The 21,419-nt window shown below is 36.3% G+C and overlaps 1 protein-coding gene and 1 long non-coding RNA gene across 10 annotated transcripts in view; one reads left to right on the plus strand and one right to left on the minus strand.

Moving 5' to 3' along the window:
* Positions 1-21,419, plus strand: part of LOC105210522 (protein gone early) — a 92,451-nt gene that overhangs the window by 25,581 nt on the left and 45,451 nt on the right. The window contains exons 1-4 of one of the 3 annotated variants that reach the window (XM_054232270.1): positions 309-882; positions 14,253-14,640; positions 14,747-15,097; positions 15,180-15,341. In XM_054232270.1, coding sequence (XP_054088245.1) covers positions 14,361-14,640; positions 14,747-15,097; positions 15,180-15,341 — 793 coding nt within the window. In that variant the 5' untranslated portion in view covers positions 309-882; positions 14,253-14,360. Of the gene's footprint in view, positions 1-308; positions 883-14,252; positions 14,641-14,746; positions 15,098-15,179; positions 15,342-21,419 lie in introns of those variants that run through there. The other 2 variants (XM_054232272.1, XM_054232271.1) reach the window with 2 other exon arrangements.
* Positions 15,690-20,792, minus strand: LOC105210518 (pupal cuticle protein 36). 7 transcript variants are annotated; one of them, XR_008471532.1, is made up of 5 exons: positions 20,657-20,792; positions 20,478-20,593; positions 17,616-18,093; positions 16,901-17,545; positions 15,690-16,826 (listed from the first exon to the last, which is right to left on the minus strand). It is a non-coding gene; the product is annotated as a pupal cuticle protein 36 (long non-coding RNA). The 7 variants fall into 7 exon arrangements; XR_008471531.1 differs by having other exon boundaries at positions 16,901-17,556; XR_008471526.1 differs by having other exon boundaries at positions 16,901-18,093; positions 20,483-20,593.

A 21,419-nucleotide genomic window follows, 5' to 3' on the forward strand; every position in this document is an offset into this window, starting at 1 on the left:
TACAAATCTACTTGTGTGTTTGTTGTTTTGCAATGATCGCTGCATTTTATACGAGCAGCTGAGCAGTGAGAAATTGAATGCATGCAAATTATATTATTTTTGTTTAGAACAGTGAAAAATTATATGCATGTGAGCAAAAATTGATTGAACATTATTTTTATGGCTTGCAAATACATAAATTGCAGATTAGCTGTTGTATACTCAGTAATAATTTAACAAAAAAATCTCCAACACCCATCAACACTTTCGTCCCACTGTGCGCTGCCGTTGTCGCAAACGAAAGAACAGCACCATTTCTCCAGCCGATGGCGTCGGCTTCGTTCAGTCTGAAAAGTAGTGGCAAAACGAACGTGTGTTGTGCGGTAATATTATTCTGACGGGTTGCAGTTGACTTGATCTCAATTGCTTGCTTGTACGTTTGCGATCGCCGGAATGCGCTTAAAAGAAAGTGAGACAAAACAAAACGAATTTGAAAATTGTGGAGAATCCATTGAAAAGTGCAGTGCCAAAGTGTGAAGATTAATAAAAATATAGCATCAATAATTGCTAAATTGAATTGAGTTATTGTATGAAAAGTGAAGTAGTGAAGGAATGTTATGTTTAGCATCAAAAGAGAATGTCAGAATTGACAAGTGTGTGAAAAGTTGAATAAAGTGAGGCTGTTGTAAGCATTAAAAATTAACACAAGCTTATGAATTAACCGAGAGTGTGGGAAATTGCTTGTGCAGCGAGACGTGCGTATTGTGGCGTACTTTTGAATGTTTCAAATACAAAACATATGTGCATATTTTGAAAATTTATTCGCAATATTTTACAAGCAATGCGCCGGCCTATGTTAAATAGTTAAATATTGCATGGATCCATGTGGAGCGCTCAAAGCTGGTAATTATGTCTAACGTTTATATAAAATTTGTGTTTGTGTATATGTGCGTGTGATATGTGTACGTGGTGTGTGTCGAAAAATACCTGTTAAGTCGACTTATCAGAAATTCCTGTTTCTACTTTTTTGTGGCTGCGCGGCTTGTGCGTCAACCTTTCTTTTTTTTAAACAAATACGTATCTACATATATATGTACATGCAAAGTAGAAAACGTTTTGAACTGTCTACATTTCCCCTCCAATGAACGCTGGCTTGCGTTGACATTCTAGTTGCCCGCTCGAGCTGCAACAAAACAAAAGAAAGAAACAACAACAAAGAGAGACGTTAGGGCTGCCAAGCTTCTGCTTGCGAAATATAGTGGATTGCTGATTGACTTAAATATGTTTATTTGCGATACAGAAACACTTACTCAAATTTGCTAAGTTTTGTCAGATCAAAGATATTTTCAGATTCCCTATTAATTTTAACAGACACATAAAATATCTGTTATATGGCTTTTGGTTTGTTACTCCTCCTTTTCTGCTTCGCATATATAAATATGTATACTTGGCAACCCTCATGGCTAGCTTAAATTGGGATGCGATCACTGTGCGCTCTGGCGTAGCCAACGATAAACGTGATAATAGTGAAAAACTTGAATAAAAATGAACAAAATAAACATAAACATGAAGCGCCAAAATACCGAAATGCCGGGAAACCGGTTTCGCAGCTCCAAGAAGTTAAAACGGACTGTTGCGCAGAAACAAGATTTCGCAGTAAAAGCAACAACAGCAACACATGAATGAGATGCTGCTTGCTGGAGTTGAATGTGCGCAGTAGGAGTGCGGGTGGAGGGACTGTAGTAACTGCCAGGTTTTACGCAAATTCTCTGCTTACGTATTTTTCTGATAATTCTCTATTCCGTATTGCTCTAAATTAGTGTAAGCACTTATCGTTCTTGAAATTTGAAGGCCCATGATTAAGTTTAATGACGTTTAGCCAGAAACTTTTCTAATCAAGAACTTAAGTTAACTTGTAAAATCAGAACAATATCGTCGCGATCCTGGTTTGGATTAAGCTTTGGATTTTTTGGGCAGATACCAATGAAATGAATGGCCTCCGATTTCAAATCCTGTTTGGTTTTTGTTTTTTGGTTAAGTACCGTCCAAAGAATTGGAAATGTAACAATTACGCATTGCCAAAAACAAGGTGTTAGTCAAATTATTCTCAAGGGAATTATCCATTTGAAGCCCTCGGAAATGCATAAAACCCTATTTATGGATAATTGTCGCGAATATTTCCTTCAAACTCATCTTACGGCAGATTCGATCAATTCGACTGAATTCTTATTGGTATACAAAGAGTGGCTCTTGTTGTTGTCATGGTTCTTGTTGTTGTTGTAACGATTATCCAGACCTGCTGGAACGGAAAGCACAAATCTAGCAAATCTAGTTGTCTTCGAGGTCATCTAACGAGAGGTCCAGGAAACATGCTGTTTCGTTGGGGTCGGACCAAAGGGAAAGTGGTGTTAGTTGAGTTGGGTTCGTTGTTCATGCAAAGAGGTGTTATGCGGGGACTTTACAGATATGTCCTTGTATTCTGAATGTCGATGTTAAGTCTGGATAGGTAGGAGTTTAACCTGCTACAATATCCCGAACGAAATTGCGCAAGGATCACACTGGTTTCGCGTGACAACTCGAGCTCTTCGTCTGCTAAAAGTGGTTGTTTGACTCCAAGGAGGAGACAAGCAAGTTGCTAGTGGCTCTACTGTGAATGGCGTTTAAAGCGTGTCACAGTTTGGTCGGCGTATTGCGTTAAGTCGTCAACGATTGGTTGCAACTCGATTATTACTAGTTGCCAATTTTGGGATTATGCAGATGCTGATGTCAAGGGCTATTGATCGCCGGACTCTAGTTATTACTCGAGTGACCGTATCGGATCTAGAAACCATCAAAAAATAGTTAGGTGACCGTGTAATAGGTATAGGTCAAGTCTTTTTATTGACGTCTACGTCGATTTTGGGTTTTCTAAAACCGTAACTAATTTATTGGACAAGATCAGGCCAATAAAATATGTGCATTTGCTTCCTCATTCATTTCTAACGGATGTATTCATAATTATGTGCCTATACCTAAAGATATATGTATGTATATACATACTTCAAAATCTAGAAATAGTTTCATGAGGTTTCTGATTTTTATTGAAAATTGTTTACGAGTTAATGCCATCACTTAACCGTTAAATAAACAACTGTCATCTGATTGAACATTTAGGAAAATGTGCCAAATATGTATGTCATTGACACATTGACAATTGGGAAACATCCCACAAATAAGACATACAGTCTAATTTTCGTAGAATTAAGAGAAGACTGTTTGAGTCAACGATCAGACTAAGCGGTCGGGTTCACTTTAAGTTTTTCTTAGACTTACATATAGTATATGATATTTCAACTGATCATAAATATCGTTCCGACAACCTGGCCTGATATCAGAAAAATGTTTAAAAGATTTCATAAAATGTAACATTCTTTTGTTTGCATTACCTTCATATACGAGTACCTATGTATAAATACATACGAAACTACATATAACAATTTAGAAATATGTACGTTTGTATGTTTGTATCTAGACATGATCGTCGTTCTCAAAACATCAACAATAACCAATCAATTTATCGATCGCTTTAACAAATACCAAACGAGTTCTCCAATATACCAACTCACTCCATGCCGCGTGTCACTTCATTAGCTTTCAATTCAATTCACCAACATTTGAAGTGATTCTCATAACGTCACTTCCTCCCGCTGGCAGCGTTGAACCGTAACGTGCCGGTGGTGTGGCTTGGCATGGCATGGCCCGGCAAAGGCAAGCCCGCATGCCATAACCTTAGAGCGAAGTAGAAACATGTATTGTATGCTTGTAGTTATGTGCTCCCATATATTTGTATCCACAACACATTCTACCTGCATACATCTGTACATACACATGCTTTGGGTATTGTAGCAGGGAGTGCGCATGCGTACGTTCTCTGCTGCGAGCTGTGTACGTGTTCTGTAACATATTTTTTCTCTTTTTTCGTGTTCTTTTTAAATCGTGTAAAGTAACGTGCATAAAATGTTAATTTCAAGTCGATGGCATGGATGTACCTCTCTGCATGCTTGTGCGTCTATCTTTCACAATTTGCCGTTCTGTGTGGGTTGTCGTCGTACGTCTATATAAACCTGGTATTTAAATCTTTAGTAGTAATTTTCCTACGTCGTTTTGAATTGATGCTTTCATCCGGGGCAACTTCTTTTTGTTTTTTTTTTGCATCACATTCTCTTCCTTGTTGCCGCTCTTTGTTTTGTACATCTTAATTTCTTTGTTTTCCGGCTTGAGTTATAATTGCGGGGCGTTTCTGTTGTGAATTTGCGTAATACCGGTGGCGGATTTCAACTGAGGGGGCACGTGTGACTAGTAAACTGGTTAATCGTTGTGTTTGTATGATCTTTTATGTGTCTTCTGTAGTGGTTGTTATGTCAGATTAGCTTGTATAAGTTACACTGATTAATTAGTACGTGCTTTTTGGTGAGAAAAAATGTAGAATGAGATCCGTTTCGATTGCAGTAACGTAAATCAGTTGTCTACGTAGAAGACAATTTAGTAGAAGACTAGAACTTACCGATCCAGACAGGTCTGGGTCGCAGAAATAACAGCCCTTGGTCGGATCCGATAATCCGGGTCAATCCCGTTGTAACGAAGAACCGGCTGTTGTGAGGATTGATTCTCAATTTACTTAACTCAATTTAGTAGAAGACTAAAACTTACCGATCCAGACAGGTCTGGGTCGCAGAAATAACAGCCCTTGGTCGGATTCGATAATCCGGATCAATCCCGTTGTAACGAAGAACCGGCTGTTGTGAGGATTGATTCTCAATTTACTCACCCATATTAGAACAAGATCTCGAATTGCCATGCAGAGTTAATCAGTCCTACTTCTCCAGACTAGATCCTGTCTACTCAATATATGTATGTATATTCTTCAAAGAGCTACCGTAGACAGTAATCAGTTGTTGACAGGCCCTGTGAAACCCATTTATCTAACACCCCTTTCCGTATAGTCCGATCCCCTTTGGAACGGTGTGATTACTGGACCGACCGTTGGGTGACCCTGATTTGTATTACATTTTTTGAATGGACTCCGCTGAATATCTTTATCGAATACTAATTTTTACAACGAACACTTATAGCAAAGTGATTCCATAACTTCTCCATGAATCTGAAAGCTCTATTTTGTATTCAATTTTTTCTATATTGTGAGTCTTTATAACCCATCCAGTCTAGTCATTAACATATAAATAGGAACTGACGTTTATGGGTGACATAGCCACATTTTATTAAAAATATACTCTATGCGATATGGAAAGATAAATAAATTATCTGAAATTAAAAAAGTAGTATAAGGTGGGGCGAAATTTAGTGGAACCAACTATTTGAATGGCGTTCGACAGCAAAGGAAATTAGTTTTTATTATGGGAAAATAAAGTGGGAGCTTGTTAAATAAAGCAACCGTGGGCACGCTTGCAGAAGTCTAGCCGCTGAAATCAAATTTCGACGGTTTTCAAGCATAAATCGGCGGATACTGCTCCAATTTAAGTTCGATATTCGTGCGAAGTTCATCAATCGTCGCTGCCTTGTTGGCATAGACCATAGACTTCACGTAGCCCAACAAAAAATAGTCCGCACGACAGAGGCGGCCAAAAATATTCGGTTATCATTGAGCCGCTCTTGATCATCATGGAAGAAGTACGGCCCAATGACACCGCTGGCCCAAAAACCGCACCAAACCGTAATTTTTTCGGGATGCAAAGTGTGACTCATGGAGTCGACCATAAATTGGATGTAGCGCTCTTAAAATTCAGACCACTGACCCCGAATTTCGGTAGTAAATTTTAATAATTTCGACTCGTTGTTGAATCGTATATCTTTCCATTCTGAAATGGCAAACCTTACTGAAGAGAACTGTCCTTTTGAAAAACCTTTTATATGTTTTATCAAAAAAAAAAAAAAAATTTTAATAAATATTTTATAAACTATGTATGAAATCCCTTAAAAAAAATTGCGCACGAGTATAAAATATACTAATCGCATAATAATTTTGACAATTTTTATGACCGATATATTTTTTGTACTGAAACATTGCTTTCCTTATATGCTGTAAGTAATATTTAATTCGGTTATCACATTTTGAAAATATTATATTTTTTTTATTTACAAGCAACACTGCTATTATCGAGTGCACAACGATCGTAGAACCTAATACCTCGATGTTGTATGTATGTATGCCATACACTTGTAGAGACAATAAATAATTGATGTCGCTAACTACTTGCTAAACGTCAAATTAACTTTATCATATTGAGAGAAAAACATTTTTCAAACCGTTCGCTGACAATTCATTTTCTGTTATCACTGATGAGATTGCACCGCGACAACCTATTAGTAGCGTGTATTGAGTATACATTTGTAGAACAAAGTGTATTTGAAAAACAAAAAAAAAAAAAATAAAATAATAAAGCAATTGCAATTGACAGAAAATTTCAAAGCAACACACACCGGAGACATGGAATAGACACATTCAATGCTGTCAATTACGTTGTTAACGCTGACAATATGATGATAAGTCAGCGAGGTTCACCTTGTTAGTGGAATATGAGTGGAGGTGTGTTTCATGTGTGGTAGGAGTTCATGTGAATGAAGAAATATTTCTGTAATACATATGTATATCTGAGGTTTTCAAGATATTTGTTCCATTTTGTCGCAGATCGCTATATTCAACCAAGATATCTTATCGCTGTGTCAGTGAACTACAAATTCAGCTTAATTCAATCAATCAGTATTTAGATGCAGGATCAATGTTTAAAATTGAATTTTTCTGATAGAATCACAAACGATTTCGACAAGTTGTCAGTATAAGATCTCTTGTTTCTATTGACAGGTCTTTAAAAACTAATTCCTTTAATATCTTAGGATCAATTGTTCGAGAACTATGAAATTCTCATAGATATGAAGGTTAGATCTAACCATAAAACATATGGATTAAATTCTAGCACCCGCTCATAGAAAAGATACGAACTCTTACGTAGTCATGATATACTTTCGCGATCTGTCTCCTAATTTGGAATTATAAGACGATGGGAAAAATAAATATATTTAAATAATTTTGTGTCAGAGGAATAAGAAAGACTTCGCTAACAAGAAAGCGATCTTCAATCCTGAATGTGAGTTGGTTTCTAGTATTGTTGTATACCGGACTAAAAAGTTTCTATATTCATTATTTAAAACAGTAATACATCCAGCCTTGTGCTATGGAGCTGGAACATGAACAATAAGCGAAAAAGGCAAAACAAAATTGATGACCTTTGAAAGAAAAATTCTCCGAAAAATTTTCGGCGTAGTCAAAATCGGACCTGATGAATGGATGATGAGATGGTATAGCGAACTTGACCAGCTAAATCAAGGCGAAAACGTGGTGAGATTAATCAAAATACAACGAATAAGATGGCTAGGTCATATTACAAGAATGGATGATTCAAGAGCCCAAAATAAGGTATTGAACGCGAAAGCATTCATCGGCAGAGCAATAGGACTTAAACGAAGATCTGAAGAAGCTCCGACTGGAAAACTGGAGAGAGACCGCAAAAGACAGAGTAGCTTGGAGGCCAAAGCTCACAGAGGGTTGTACAGCCAAATGATGATGATGATATTCAGTATCTTTTTGTTCTAAGAGTTTTGGAGACTACTACCGATTGATTTCATCCTAATTTGTTCAAGAAGTACAAAATCTGTAAATTGTGTATGATTAAATTTTAAATTTTTCTAGTTATTCGCGGATAGCGGGGATTTGATAAATATATCTTGAGATATGAAGGAATCATCTCAAAGGACAGTCTTTAAACAAACAGGTCTACAGACATCGAAGTCTCTACGGCATATTGCAACCGGGTTTACTCCATATAACACATTCTTACTACTGTTTAGCACTAAAAAATATATATTGTTTCTGCGGTCTTGGCTACCTAATTTGGTAACAGGTGAGCAATTTGTGGTAATCCATTAATTTTGGGTCGTCTCAGCGATAAGAAGCTTAAAATACAACCCCACCAAGATAATGTTTAACCATTAGCGCATATTATTTTCAAGGTGCTGAAGTAAGTCGTACATTTATTTGAATGACTACACGTCTGTAATGCGATATTTAGTAAAAATAAATGAAAAATACGCATTGCATACATTTAAGTTACTAAGCTTTAGCAATGAGTTTGCTATGCGAGTTATGCCATTTACTATTCACTCAGTGTTCTTGCGCCACTTTGGTATCTTGCTTTTCGAGTGGAGATAGCAGAATCTTACGAGAATGTTTTGTTTCTTTTTTTGGTCTTACTTAAGTAACTTATCTTATCAACTTAGAGTACATAGCATTAACTACATATATGAAGCAATCATTTGGTATACAAAAGTTTTGCCTTCCGTTTACACCGACCGCAAGTCCAAGCGTGTGTTCTAAAAGCGAAGTTCGCAAATCAAATGTTAGTCGCTTATTTATTTATTAAGAAAGTATGATGAAGTAATTGAGTGATAACTTGAATAGTAAACGAGTATATATACCTATTTTCAAAATGACTTTTTATTGTGCATACGAACAGTCTGCTGTGTTTGACTATGGAAATTCACTAGAGGAGATGATAGCTGCTTTTATATGACCAAGAAAATAGACAACAAGTAGACAAATAGAATATAAGTGAATTAATAGAAAACGGAGAATTAGTAAGAACAATTAGAGTGTGAACACTTGAAACAGCTGTCAATTCTTTTTTTTTTTAGATAAAGAGTTCATAAAAATATATGTCTGTAATAATCATAAATTATGTGCATACATTTGTAACACTTTTACTGCCATTAACAATACTTTATGATTTGTCATTGTTTTACACAATCAATTTTTGCTCGCCTCTTTTGTTGTTGTGCTAATTTGCTGATGTTTGCGCATGATTTAATTGGTTAAGCATAGCACGAGCATATGCAATTGTATGCCGATTAAGCTAGAATAACATGCGAAGTCAATGAATTGGCCCGGCTACGCTTCTGTTTACATTTCGGATATACTCATATTTACACAGCTTACTGGCTCCCTGAACTTCTCTGCGCTTGTGTGGGTAAACGGTATTCGATTGCATAGTGTTGGAGCGAATGTTACGTGTTGCGAATATTTCGTTTGCCGAATAAGCGATTGCTTAGGGATTATTAGAAGTTTATTTTTGTTTACATAACTTAGAACTTAAAACTTAACTTAACTTAAAACTTAAATTAACTTAGAACTTAAATTAACTTAGAACTTAACTTAACTTAGAACTTAAATTAACATAGAACTTAAATTAACATAGAACTTAAATTAACTTAGAACTTAAATTAACTTAGAACTTAAATTAACTTAAAACTTAAATTAACTTAGAACTTAACTTAACTTAGAACTTAAAACCTAGAATTTAAATTAACTTAGAACTTAAATTGACTTAAAACTGAAATCAACTTAAAACTTAAATTAACTTAGAACTAAAATTAACTTAGAACTGAAATTAACTTAGAACTTAAATTAACTTTATGTAAAACCTAACTTTACTTAAAATTTAACTCAACTTTACTTAAAATTTAACTCAACTTAACTTAAAACTTAACTTTACTTATAATTTAACTCAACTTAACTTAACTTAATTCTCAACTTGACTTAAATTTTAAGTTAACCTAACTGTACTCACAATTTAACTCAACTTAACTTAAAACTTAACTTTACATAAAATTTAACTTAATCTGAAATTTAACTTAATCTAAAACTTAACTTAGGCTAAACTTGACACATAACATAACATAACTTACGACTTAACTTAGAATTTAACTTAACTTAAGTTCCCCATTAACATACGCTGATCAGCAAGGTATGGGAAATAAATGACTGTGACTATCAAGGTACATTCAGGAGGTCTATATGAAAAAGGGTTAAAATTCGATATCAAAGCGAAGTTCGAAAGGATACGAATTACCGTTACTATTGTACCGGTATTTGTTAGCCTTAAAGGTCTTATAGATCATGTAAAACTTGAACGAAACATAGTTTGTTACTCTAAGCGAGACTAAATTTCATAAATCTACATATATTTAGACCAAAGCCAAAGTTTCGGTTTCGAATTTCATCTGATCGAAATCGTGCACTAGACATTTATTGTTTACAAATATATATACATGTTTGTATACTTTTTCGCATTGTTTGTATACCTTTTGTCTGAATTTTGATCGTACTCCATGTGTGCTTGCGTTGCAATTATGATGTAAATTACGAAATATGCAAATGGCCAACCATTTAAGTGATGAACTCGCGCGTAATGTAAATTGTTTGTGTCGGAGATATTCATGCCGGTAAGAAACAAATGGCGTATTCTTAAGCGGTTTTTGATCCATGGGACATCTCGAATCGAACATACAACTGGTATAAACAATAAGAGACCAATGGTAACACTTTACATACTTTGACCCAAAAGATAATTGATGAACTAGGAAGGATATCTTGATATCTTGATGATATATAATAAGGATATCTTGAAACCTGGTTTTACTAGTCTCGGCATTCTTTTCCCAAATATTCCATAACAGATTCGAGTTGAAATCATAATAAAACAATATTTTTATTTAGTAACTTTTATTTTAGTAACTTAAACATTTTTAGTCTCATAGTTGGTCTAAAATATTCAGGAACTCATCTCAAGCGAGGTTACGTAATTTCTAAGGAACATTTTCTGTTATATGTTCAATTCTTTCCTTGAATATTATTTTTATCTTTTCACGCAAACAATTATCAGTGCACACCCTATATTTGTACCTATTATAAGCAGTAATTCCCTCGAAAAATACCTAGTCTCGTTACTCATTGTCGCTACGATATACAAAACATAAATTACCACCAATTGCTCTCAATTGAGGATTGTCTTTTTTTTACAAAAGCATCTCAAACAATGTGATGAGCTGCAGATACAGATAAAAGAAACAGATTGCATACGAAAAAAGAACGATGGATTTACATAATGTCGAATCCCAACAACTCAAAGTGTTTATAAATACATACGATATTTGTGTATTTTCAGAATATTTTCATGGAATTATTCATGTCATTCAAATTGCTTTCTTAAAGTTTATCTTTAGTACCAGAAATGACTATTTTTTAGCTTTAAGCAATATGTATCGCTTCGTACGAGGAGTGTTGGTTAAATTCTTAGAATAAGCTGAGGGGTTTGATTGAGAATAAGTAGGTTCGATAAATATCTTGTACATCATAATGGTTTTGCAGCATTTGAGATTTGTTGGAAGAGTCGAATATTAGCCCACAGCCTATAAATAATTTGTATCCAAATCACCCTCAGTTGTAATATTTCCGCCTAGTTTATAGTTACAACATATAGTCGATTCTTCTTTTTCAAAAATAAAAAATATTGTCTTTTGGGTTACTTCTCTCCTCTTCAATTCAAGAGGCATACTCCTATGATATAGCTATGGTTTCAAAATGTTTAAACCCACCCTCGTATAAGAATTTTTCCCTTCATTTCTGTTGCTTCGGCGATCCATTACACTTTCATATGTTTTAATAAATATTTATCAGATTGTGAATTTGTGTTCCGAACTGAAAGAATTCGTCGAGAGCTAACTGCAATTATTTTCCATTATTATGATACATACATACATACGTATTTACATTGTTTGTGTGCTTGACTTACATACATTTGCCATCTGGGCAGTCTCTTAATTCGTCTGATTGTAAATTAGCCTAGTGACCTATCGATATCGACATTGAGATATTTTAATTAACTGTTGGATGTGTGTCTATTTATACCAAAGTCTTTTTGATATGCACCAGATCAAATCTTAAAGTTAAGACAATGTTGGAGTTTTTAGATGGATTTAACTCCATGTCGTTACCGAAACATAGTCTAACAGTTTAAGGAATGGAGTGTTATCGTTGAAGCTGTCGAATGGTTTAATATGCTCGGATTTGACTCGTGACATATTTGATCCAAAATGATCGAATTACTTCGATTTTTTCTCTCTCCCAGGAATATCTAATATCAGAACATACATCTTTGGGGCTGAGTTTTTACTGTAAATAACGGTTGAGTTTCTCGGAATGCATGATTCCAAGTATTGATAAAATCGATTCCCATGTTCCTCTAATCGTCATATACGAATATCCCATATAATCCGTGAATTATGGTATTATAAAACCTACTTACACTTTAATCAATTACTTCGTCGGCCTTTTTGTATCTACTTAAAATTTTCCTTGGATTCGAAGAATTTTGATTTCCAGTTTCCCCGCCTATAATTAACACTGTATGTCAAGGTCACTGCAAAACTCGCAGCGCAAACTCAAATAATTACACACAACTAAAAAGTCTACGGAAAAATGCCATTGACGCATGCCTAAAGCTTGATTGCTTGATGTCTGTAAGAGATGTAAGACAAATCATTCATTTGTTTGATCATACGCCCAAGTGAATTGGCGAGATTTAATGGTTTTTTAATTGCACGCTGCATGTTATTTGCCGCGCTTTGAAAGATTTCACCCTTAAGCGGGGAGTGAAAACCAAAACAAATAAATTTTAATTAGTTGCGTCGTGGTCTGAGGCATTTGCACGCACATACAACGTATTTTAGGCTTGCATTTTATTGCCGAGATTCCACGGTACACTTTCTGTTATGTCACTCAAGTGCTGAACACAAAGACGACGACATGACACGACGTAGCGACGGCTGATCACAAATGTCGCTTTGAAGTCAGCGTCTTGAACATTTTGAAGACGGCAGCGACATATCAAACAGCAATTTCATTGTTGCCGTACTAAAACCTTTTATTTCAATAAAATTTACATATTTAGTTTAAAGTCAAATTATTTGTGAAAAAAAATGTAAAAATGGTCGATTTATTTGTTTTAAATAATCGATTGTTATTATAAATGATATATCAAAGTTATTTTCCGTTTCTGCTGGCAAAATAACGTCATACTTGTTAGAACTTTGAATAATTTTACATTTCACATGTTAGTGGCAGCTCTACAGCGGCCATTGTCGTCGGCAAAATTAGAAACATTTCTAATTTGGCGACAGCGAAGACTACAACCCTTTTGTCGTGAAGTCGTGCTGTTGTCAAAAAATCTGTGCCGATAAGAACGCGTGTATATTAATATTTGACAGATGTCGCTCGTAGCTTGTCGTCGTCTATGTGTTCAGCACTTAATGCTTCTTTACTAAATTTCCAAATTAACGGGTTTTTAACTATTTTTTTTTATCGAAGAGGAAGTAAAAGATATATGAAGACATTTCTAATGCTCATTTTCTCTTTGGAATATTATGGAAGATCTACAGGGGAAACCATACGATCCTTACATTTTCGGCAAAAATTCTTCTTCTTCTTGACACTGATGGGTTTTAATCGCCCATATATATCGTTGAATGAGTTGGTACGATCCAACCTTTTGTGCTCATTTATTGACATCAGTTTCTCCTCAACGTATTTAAAAAGCTCCTCCCGTAATTCATCGTTACTTAGACGTATTACTAGTTTTAATGATGAAAAGTGACGTCAAGAGTCTACACTTTCGAATTGAAGACATTTCAGCTTAATTCTGGGGCTGTAAAAATCTGTTTGGAAGTCGTTAATTGCTTTCTAACGGTATATAGGAAAAGAAACATAATGTTACTGACGTTTGATTTTAAGTTCCCTCATAGAAGAAACCCCCTCTATTCTTCTTCTTTATTGTCGTATACACCGTTTATGTGGTTATAGCCGAGTTTGCAACAGTGCGCCATTGATCTTTCCAAATGCAGCCAGGAGTGGAGCTCTTCCCCTTCCCCGTCTTCCACCAGCGGCTACTGCATCGAACATTTTCGCTTTCGTCCATTCGGACAACATGACCTAGCCAGCTTAGCCGCTTTCTTTTTATTCGCTGGACTATGTCAATGTTAGTTCATACAGCTCATCGCATACACTGCGGTATGCACCGTTGCCAATGTTTAAAGGAGCATAAATCTTTTGTAAAACCTTTCTCTCGAAAACTCTTAGTGCCGTCTCATCAAATGTTGATATCGTCCAGCATAAAACGGGACGTGGATGATAAGCGACTTGTAGAGTTTGGTTTTGGTTCGTCTTTTCAATTGCCTTCTCAGTCCAAAAGAGCACCTGTTGACAAGAGTGATCCTGCGTTGGATTTCGCAGCTGACATTGTTGGTGTTGTTGATGCCGGTTACAACTTCCTCTCTCCCTCTATTACTTAAATAAAATAATGTAACTAATTTTGTGTTCTCTTTTACAGATATTTGGAAGAACATTACATTCAGATCATTCAGAATGTTAGAGATTTAGTGAAATCGTACAACTACTTAACTATCAAAAGAACTGCCGAAAATACTTGCCAATCAAAATGTCTCTCAATCAGGGAAAATATAAGCCCAGCATATGCGCTATCGATGAGGTTGACGATCGTAGCCTCAAAAACGATGATCTCCAAAAGCAACAAATCGAGGGTAGCGAAACAGCACCCTTGACCACGAACCAACAGAAATTGCACATTGAACCCAGTCAACGTACGGCGGGGAAAGATGTTGAATCGCAGATAGATGATAATATTGGTGGCAATGGCAACAGCAAAACGGATGGACTCACCGCCGATGCTGATAGCGCGCCTGCCAATGGTTTTCGTGGTGAGTACTTGCGTAATTCAAACTCATTCATTCACGTCATTAAATAATTTCATTCTCTCATTTCATTCCATATTCCTGCGCTTTGCTTTGATTGCGCACGCTAAAGCCTTCCTACTTCCAGGTCGCCTTTCGATGGACGCACTAATGCAGCTGTCACGCAAACGTCGTATACTTTACATAACGACCGTTTGCTTTTGTGCCTTACTCTTAGTCATAATCGTTATGATGATTGCCTTCTGGCCGGATGTGCCCTTCTACTTCCGTGCCGAATTGTGTCTGGAGAAGGAATGTGTACAGACCAGTCAACAGCTGTTGCTGTGGGCGAATATCTCCAAAAATCCCTGTCACGACACCTACGAATGGGCGTGTGGCAATTTTGAGCGTGAATATGCGGAAAATGATTACTATGTCATAAAGCGTGGTGAATGGAATTACAAGACTTACAATGAGTACGAAGGTAAGTAGTCATGCGCTATTTAAATTTCTTTTGTCTGCTACATTACTTTGTATTTTGCTTTCTCTTCCATGTCGCGCTGAAGAACTGAATGAGCTCAACCGTTTCATATCAATGCTGCCTTCATCTGGCGCGTCATACACCGTGGAGTCAATGATATCCAGCTTATATAGATCGTGTCGCGAAATCGATACACTCGACAAGAGTCAATCGGATTTGTTGTTGAAGAAGGCGATTAACTTTGTGGGTGAGTACTGAAAGCTTTTTTGTTATTGTTTTTTGTTTAGGAAAAAAAGTATTGACCGAGTTATTTGTTACAATTGAAAGCATAAAAAATATTGTAAGACAATATTGCTTAGAAAGTTGTCTGGAATTACGAATATTATATGCAGATTTGTTTCTTTACAAAAAATCTTAATGAGAGTTAGTGTCTTTAGAATCAATTTTTCTGACTTCTAAACTGAGCTTGAACTTTTCGTTATATTCTGTAGCGAAGAATCTTCATGATTTCTTAAAAAAAATATTAGAAATAAATTTTTTAAATATCTTATAATTGCTGGGGAGAAGTCTTTTTCAAAAGTGATTAAGAGATGTCTTCGTTTGTTTGCGGTTTTTATTAAAAAAATATTTCTTCGCTGTTTTTTAACAGTTAACAGTAGTTACTTAAATTGCTTTTGAGGTATATAAAAAAAGTCGTCATAACAAACATTAAAATTGAAAAATGCTAAATTGCCTATTCTTAGACTGCTTTGGCTGGTGGCAAGTAGGTGGAAGATTTAGCGCCACTTGAACTGCTTTGGCTAACGGCAAAGTTAGAGCTAGAAGAACCCACAAAGTTACCGCCACCAATGCCAACACCGCCACCAATACCAGCGCCGCCATTTCCACCAGCTTGACCAGCACCGCCATCCAAAATGCCAACCACCGACTGCTGTTGACCAATGCCGCCATCGGTGTGTTCGGAGGTACCCTCGATTCTGTCGTATTCGGCTTGAATTTGTTGTTGTGCGTGATGCGCTTCCTCTTCGGTTTTGTATTTGATAAAGAATACTTCGGGTTTGGCGGGCACTGTTGGTGCTGGTGTGGCAATATCGTTGACTTCGAGTGATGAGTCCTTCTTGGACAACACATAAATAACGGTCTTCTCCTCTTGTGGTGCATATTCCGCGGATAGTTTGACATTAGCCGAGCTGGATGATGGTGCCTTAATGAAGACGACGCGATAATTCTTTTGTGGGCGTCCAATAACGAAATGTTTGGTTTTCTCCAAAGATTCATGATCTTCAGGTGCCGAAACGGTAATGAATTGTTTGTGTACAAGTGGGGCTTCAAAGACGCCAGTTTGTTGTTGTTGTCCGTTATAACCACCAAATCCACCACCAACACCGCTGCCGAAACCACCGGAGCCGACGCCGAAGTTGCCACCACCGATACCACTGCCGCCACCAATACCGCTACCGAATCCGTGACCAATGCTGCCACCGCTGCTGAAACCGCCACTGCTACCGCCGTGGAAACCACCGAAGCTTGGTCCGCTGCTGGAGGCACTACCAAAGCCTCCGAAGCCACTGCCGCCGCCGCTCAAGCCACCGAGTCCGCTCAGACCACCGCTAAAACTGCTGCTGCCACTATGGTAGGAGCCGCCCTGTGCGTTGCCACCTGAGATGCCAGTACCATAATTGTATCCTTGTGGCTTGCCATTGGCGATGGCAACTAAAGTGCAGCAGAGTACCTAAGTTGAGGTAGAAAAATAGGGGTTAGTTGTTTCGATTTCTGCGTAATCCTTTGAGCTATCCGAAATCTTACCAAAAATAGACGCATTTTCTGACTTATTGTTTGTTTAGTTTGCTAGTTGTATCAACACAAAACCACTTGCTGTTGGTTGTTCGCTGTTTAACTGATGATTTGGCTACAGCTGATTGTGCTTTTTATAGCCACCATGATTACGCAGATGAGCTACTGGTTCCTCATTGCAATTTGACTAACGGCTTTGGCGCATCAAGCGCGTAAAACGCAATCTAAAAATATTTCTTCTTTTTTTTTTTGTTCAAATAATATATACTAAAACGCCCAAAAAGTTAAAGTTAATAACTATGTTTTGTTTATACAACAAAAACAAAAATTAAACATATTTTATGCCATCACTGACATTTGATTTTCTTTCTGATTAATTGAAGCTTAATTATGAGTGGTAATAAGCCGTTGGCGCGCATGCTCATTCAACGCCTGAGCTTGTCTTGTTATGAGTCAGCTAACATATGTACATCGGCACAACGCATCTTTCATATTCAACTAATCAGATTGATGGATGTATGTTGATGTTGTTGTTGTCTAATATTTTTCTTAATCACACTTCCAAAACCCCAACACGCCTCCTCCTCCTCTTACCAATTGTCTACAGTGTCTTTTGTTGTTATTGTGCGTTAATCTTTGCATATTTAACGGTGCTTTCTGCAGCATAGCTTTGACAATTTAATTGTTTATAAAAAAAACTTATTAATTATACAACAAACGCACTCACTCAATGTAGTCGCATAACATTCGATCTCTCGCTTAGACTGAGCCGCAATGCAAAATGCAATGCCGCGAGCAGGGTGGTGAAGCCCACTACCGCCAACAACATTCGTTGCGAATTTCCAACCACCATTCAGTCGGTGCTTTGACAGCTTTTTGTGTTTTAATCTGATGTCGCCTCAACAAATCTGCACATAAATCAAAATACATTTGTCATATATCATCGTAGTCCATTGTAGCACCGACTTTTCAATATGCAAATATGACATTGTGCCGATTCGTGAATTTGGCAATTCATTAGGCAAAAACCGCTTGCAAAACGAGAATTTCGCCAATTTCATTTCGTCTACGTGATTGTCTGTCTTAGCCGGATTACCGGAGTAGTTATAATAGTTGAGATGAGAGGGGTCTGATGAGATCACTGTGGTCTTTTTGTCTGCCTGGCGGTTATCTGATAATCAGCTCATTTAGTTAGTCAACTGCAGCTGGAAATGCAGAAATATTAAAATTTGTTTACTAGAAAATATAAATTAACAGTTTCACTCATGTATGAATTAAACTGGTTTCCAAATTTTGGTTTCAAAACATTTGCTAAGCTATTTAAGGAGGCGCTTCGATAAAAAAATAAATTATAACTGATTTGTGTCGCTTCAGATTAACATCACTCTTTCGTTGTTTATAGATAACAGGACACTCTAATTAGTTAATAATATGCGGTTAGTTAGTGTCGTGATTATGAGTCGTAAGACTAGCTCCTCGAAATCCATTTGGATATAAGTTACGGCTTCCGTTTCGATAGATGATTGCCAGAATTCCAAAATTCACTCGAAGCACCAAGGAATTTCTAACTGCAAGCAACTTCACTACAAACTTGTATAAAAACGGGTACACTTGCAAAAGTCCAGACCCTGAACCAAATTTTCGACTGTTTTCAAGCATTAATCGGCCGATACTGCTGCAATTCACGTTCGATAATCGTCGAAGTACATCAATCGTCGCTGGTTTGTTGGCATACACCATTGACTTGACGTAGCCCCACCAGGAAATAGTCTAACGGCATCAAATGGCACGACCGAGGCGGCCAATGGCGTCGTTTGCTGTTCCTATCGGTCTACTTTTGTAGCTACCCTATCTCTATGTTATAATTATGTTCTGGTATTTTGAGGCGTTAATAGAACAACGCATGCTGTCTCCTCACACCAGGAACCTGGTCTCTTATAATATTTATATTGATACCGAAGGTGACATTTAAAAACGTCCTCCAACGACAATCTTACGTCCAGATCTCGCTCTATAAAAAAGGTAGTGGTTGTCTTACTATGGACTATGGACTGAGTAGGCAATTTAAAAGAAAATCCTCTCTCGACAAACAAAAACTAAACTCTACAAGTCCCTCATCACTACCGTCCTACTTTATGGTGTAGAAGCATGGATGGTGTCAACATCCGAAGACACGGCACTAGGAGTTTTCGAGAGAAAGGTTTTGGAAGATTTATGGTTCCTTAAACATTGGCAACGGCGAATACCGAAGACGATGGAACGATGAGCTGTACGATCTATACGACGACATTGACATAGTCCAGCGAATAACAAGACAGCGGCTACGCTGGCTAGGTCATGTTGTTCGAATGGACGAAAGTGCCCCAGCTCTGAAAGTTTTCGATGCAGTACCCGCTGTGGAAGCCGGGAATCTGAGAAATTTTTTTAGTAGTGTCCATAATTTCCCTATTCTTTGAAAATAGCTGAATTCTTAAACCACATAAAATAATTTTTGGATATTTTGAATATCGAGTGAAGGTTTATGTATACTTCCTTGTATTTGTATTTTACCTTTAGGCGTGTTCATATGGTACATAAACTTATGTATCCATTAATTAAAATTGTACATAAATATTTTTTTATAATTATTTGCACAAATGCGGAAGTAGTATAATTAATAGATTTTTGCTAAATAATTAATCACCTCTCGCTTTGAAAACAAATACAAAATGATGAGCAAAGTTCTTCAATTTGTATATAAATATAGAAGATTGAGATCTCTACGCATTTTATCTTGAATTCTCTATAACGTGAGAAACCAATTCTAAGAAGAAATCTATACAATGTATTACCCATTGTTCTTCCGTAAGTTAGTTTTTGTTTAACTATTTGGAGTGTGAAAGTGTTGAGAAACATGCAATGTTGCCACAGTTAGAGTATTAAGTATTTTCTGTTACTGACAAATGCCATATAATTCTATATTTTCAATATATCCCAAGATAATATTGAACCTCTTAAAGGGTTAAAGCTCATAGGTCGGTAGGTACTCGCATATTAAGGTATTTGATTCTTGTCTTTTGTGTCTTTCAACTCTCTATTTCGGTATTAGTATTTTCCAAATTGAACAAATACCCTCGATAACCTAAAATTCGCTTATTATTTTATTTCAAATCTTTGGTACTAGAATGGAGAAGATTCTCATCTACTTTAATATTGTCTTAACTGGTTTTAAGAACTCTGAGGCTGCACTTCTAGTGATAATTTTAAGATGATAGTTTTTAGTAAAATCTCTAACGTTTTTAAATTTTATATTATGACTTCATCAAGGTGTGTAGTTAACCCCTTGTATTTGGAGAAAAATATTATTATATAGAATAACTAACTTTAATTCTCCTAGATGATCTGCTACATTATCTCAAGATAAGAAGATAAGGCGCTTGAGTTCTAAAAATACGCACTAACTTTCCAAACAATAATCTGATTAAGTATTATTGATTTTGGGTTTAAACCGTCCTCTTTAAGTCGATGATGGTGAACTACGCACTATGAATAATTTAAAAAATCCAGTGTTAATTGAAACAAATCATATTTCATGTTGCTGTTGACATACCTTACATTTGTGGATCTCTCATTACTGCTTCATAACAATCGTATAATGTCACTCCCATTATTTATTCTATCGTCGTATTCATTACTTGTTGGTGGAGAATAATTAAATGTTATTTACTAAATAGTTAAAGAGAGTATAATTATTAACTTATGGTCGATCATATAAGCTAAATAGTTTACCAACAATCACTCACAACTTGCGCCTTCAAGCCAAATCAGTGTCGCTTCTCTCTTTTACGCACAAAACCTGACTGAAATCATTTCACGTCTGACAAAGCCAAAATTTCTCCGCTGCTCGCGACTTAGTTCCACTCAGTGAACAATGTGACAATGAACGAGTTTAGTTCGAACGTTCACCTAAACTGGAGCAACTCGAAATGAGTTTGGTTCCACAAAAGCTAACAACAAATTGGTGACAAAAGCAGATCTCGTTTGAGTGAAAATTAAAGCTTTATTAGGGTGATCGGTTTTAAACTTTTAAATTTCATAGCGCGTGGTAGATATTTTTTACTATTTTTTTCAATATTTCTTTATTATTGGATCTGCTTTGTTTAAAGCCTAACAATAAGTATTAAAATTTTAAATCTATTTACAACTAAAAAAGCTCAAGAATGTGTTTGAGCTGTTTTGGTAGAACGTTGCTCTATAATAGGCTGGTAGATCTCTTCTTTTTGAACGTGTTTGATTGCAAGAATGTACCAAGGCATTAAACAATGGATTTGGATGTTCACGAGGTAAATATTCAAAGTAATTTTCAACAATTATGTATTCGATTTTCTTACAAATCGTATTCTAAAGTCAGAAATAAATTAGCCAATTATATAGAAATTCAGTTAGATATGTATTCATTTCTTGCTATTGGAGTCAAACCAAATTGAGGAACTTCTTCATTCATTCATTCAACTTCGGTCACATTTCGAGGACTGTTGGATTCGTTATTGTC

Source organism: Zeugodacus cucurbitae, chromosome 5 (assembly GCF_028554725.1).
Source record: "Zeugodacus cucurbitae isolate PBARC_wt_2022May chromosome 5, idZeuCucr1.2, whole genome shotgun sequence".
NCBI classification, from domain to species: Eukaryota; Metazoa; Arthropoda; class Insecta; order Diptera; family Tephritidae; genus Zeugodacus; species Zeugodacus cucurbitae.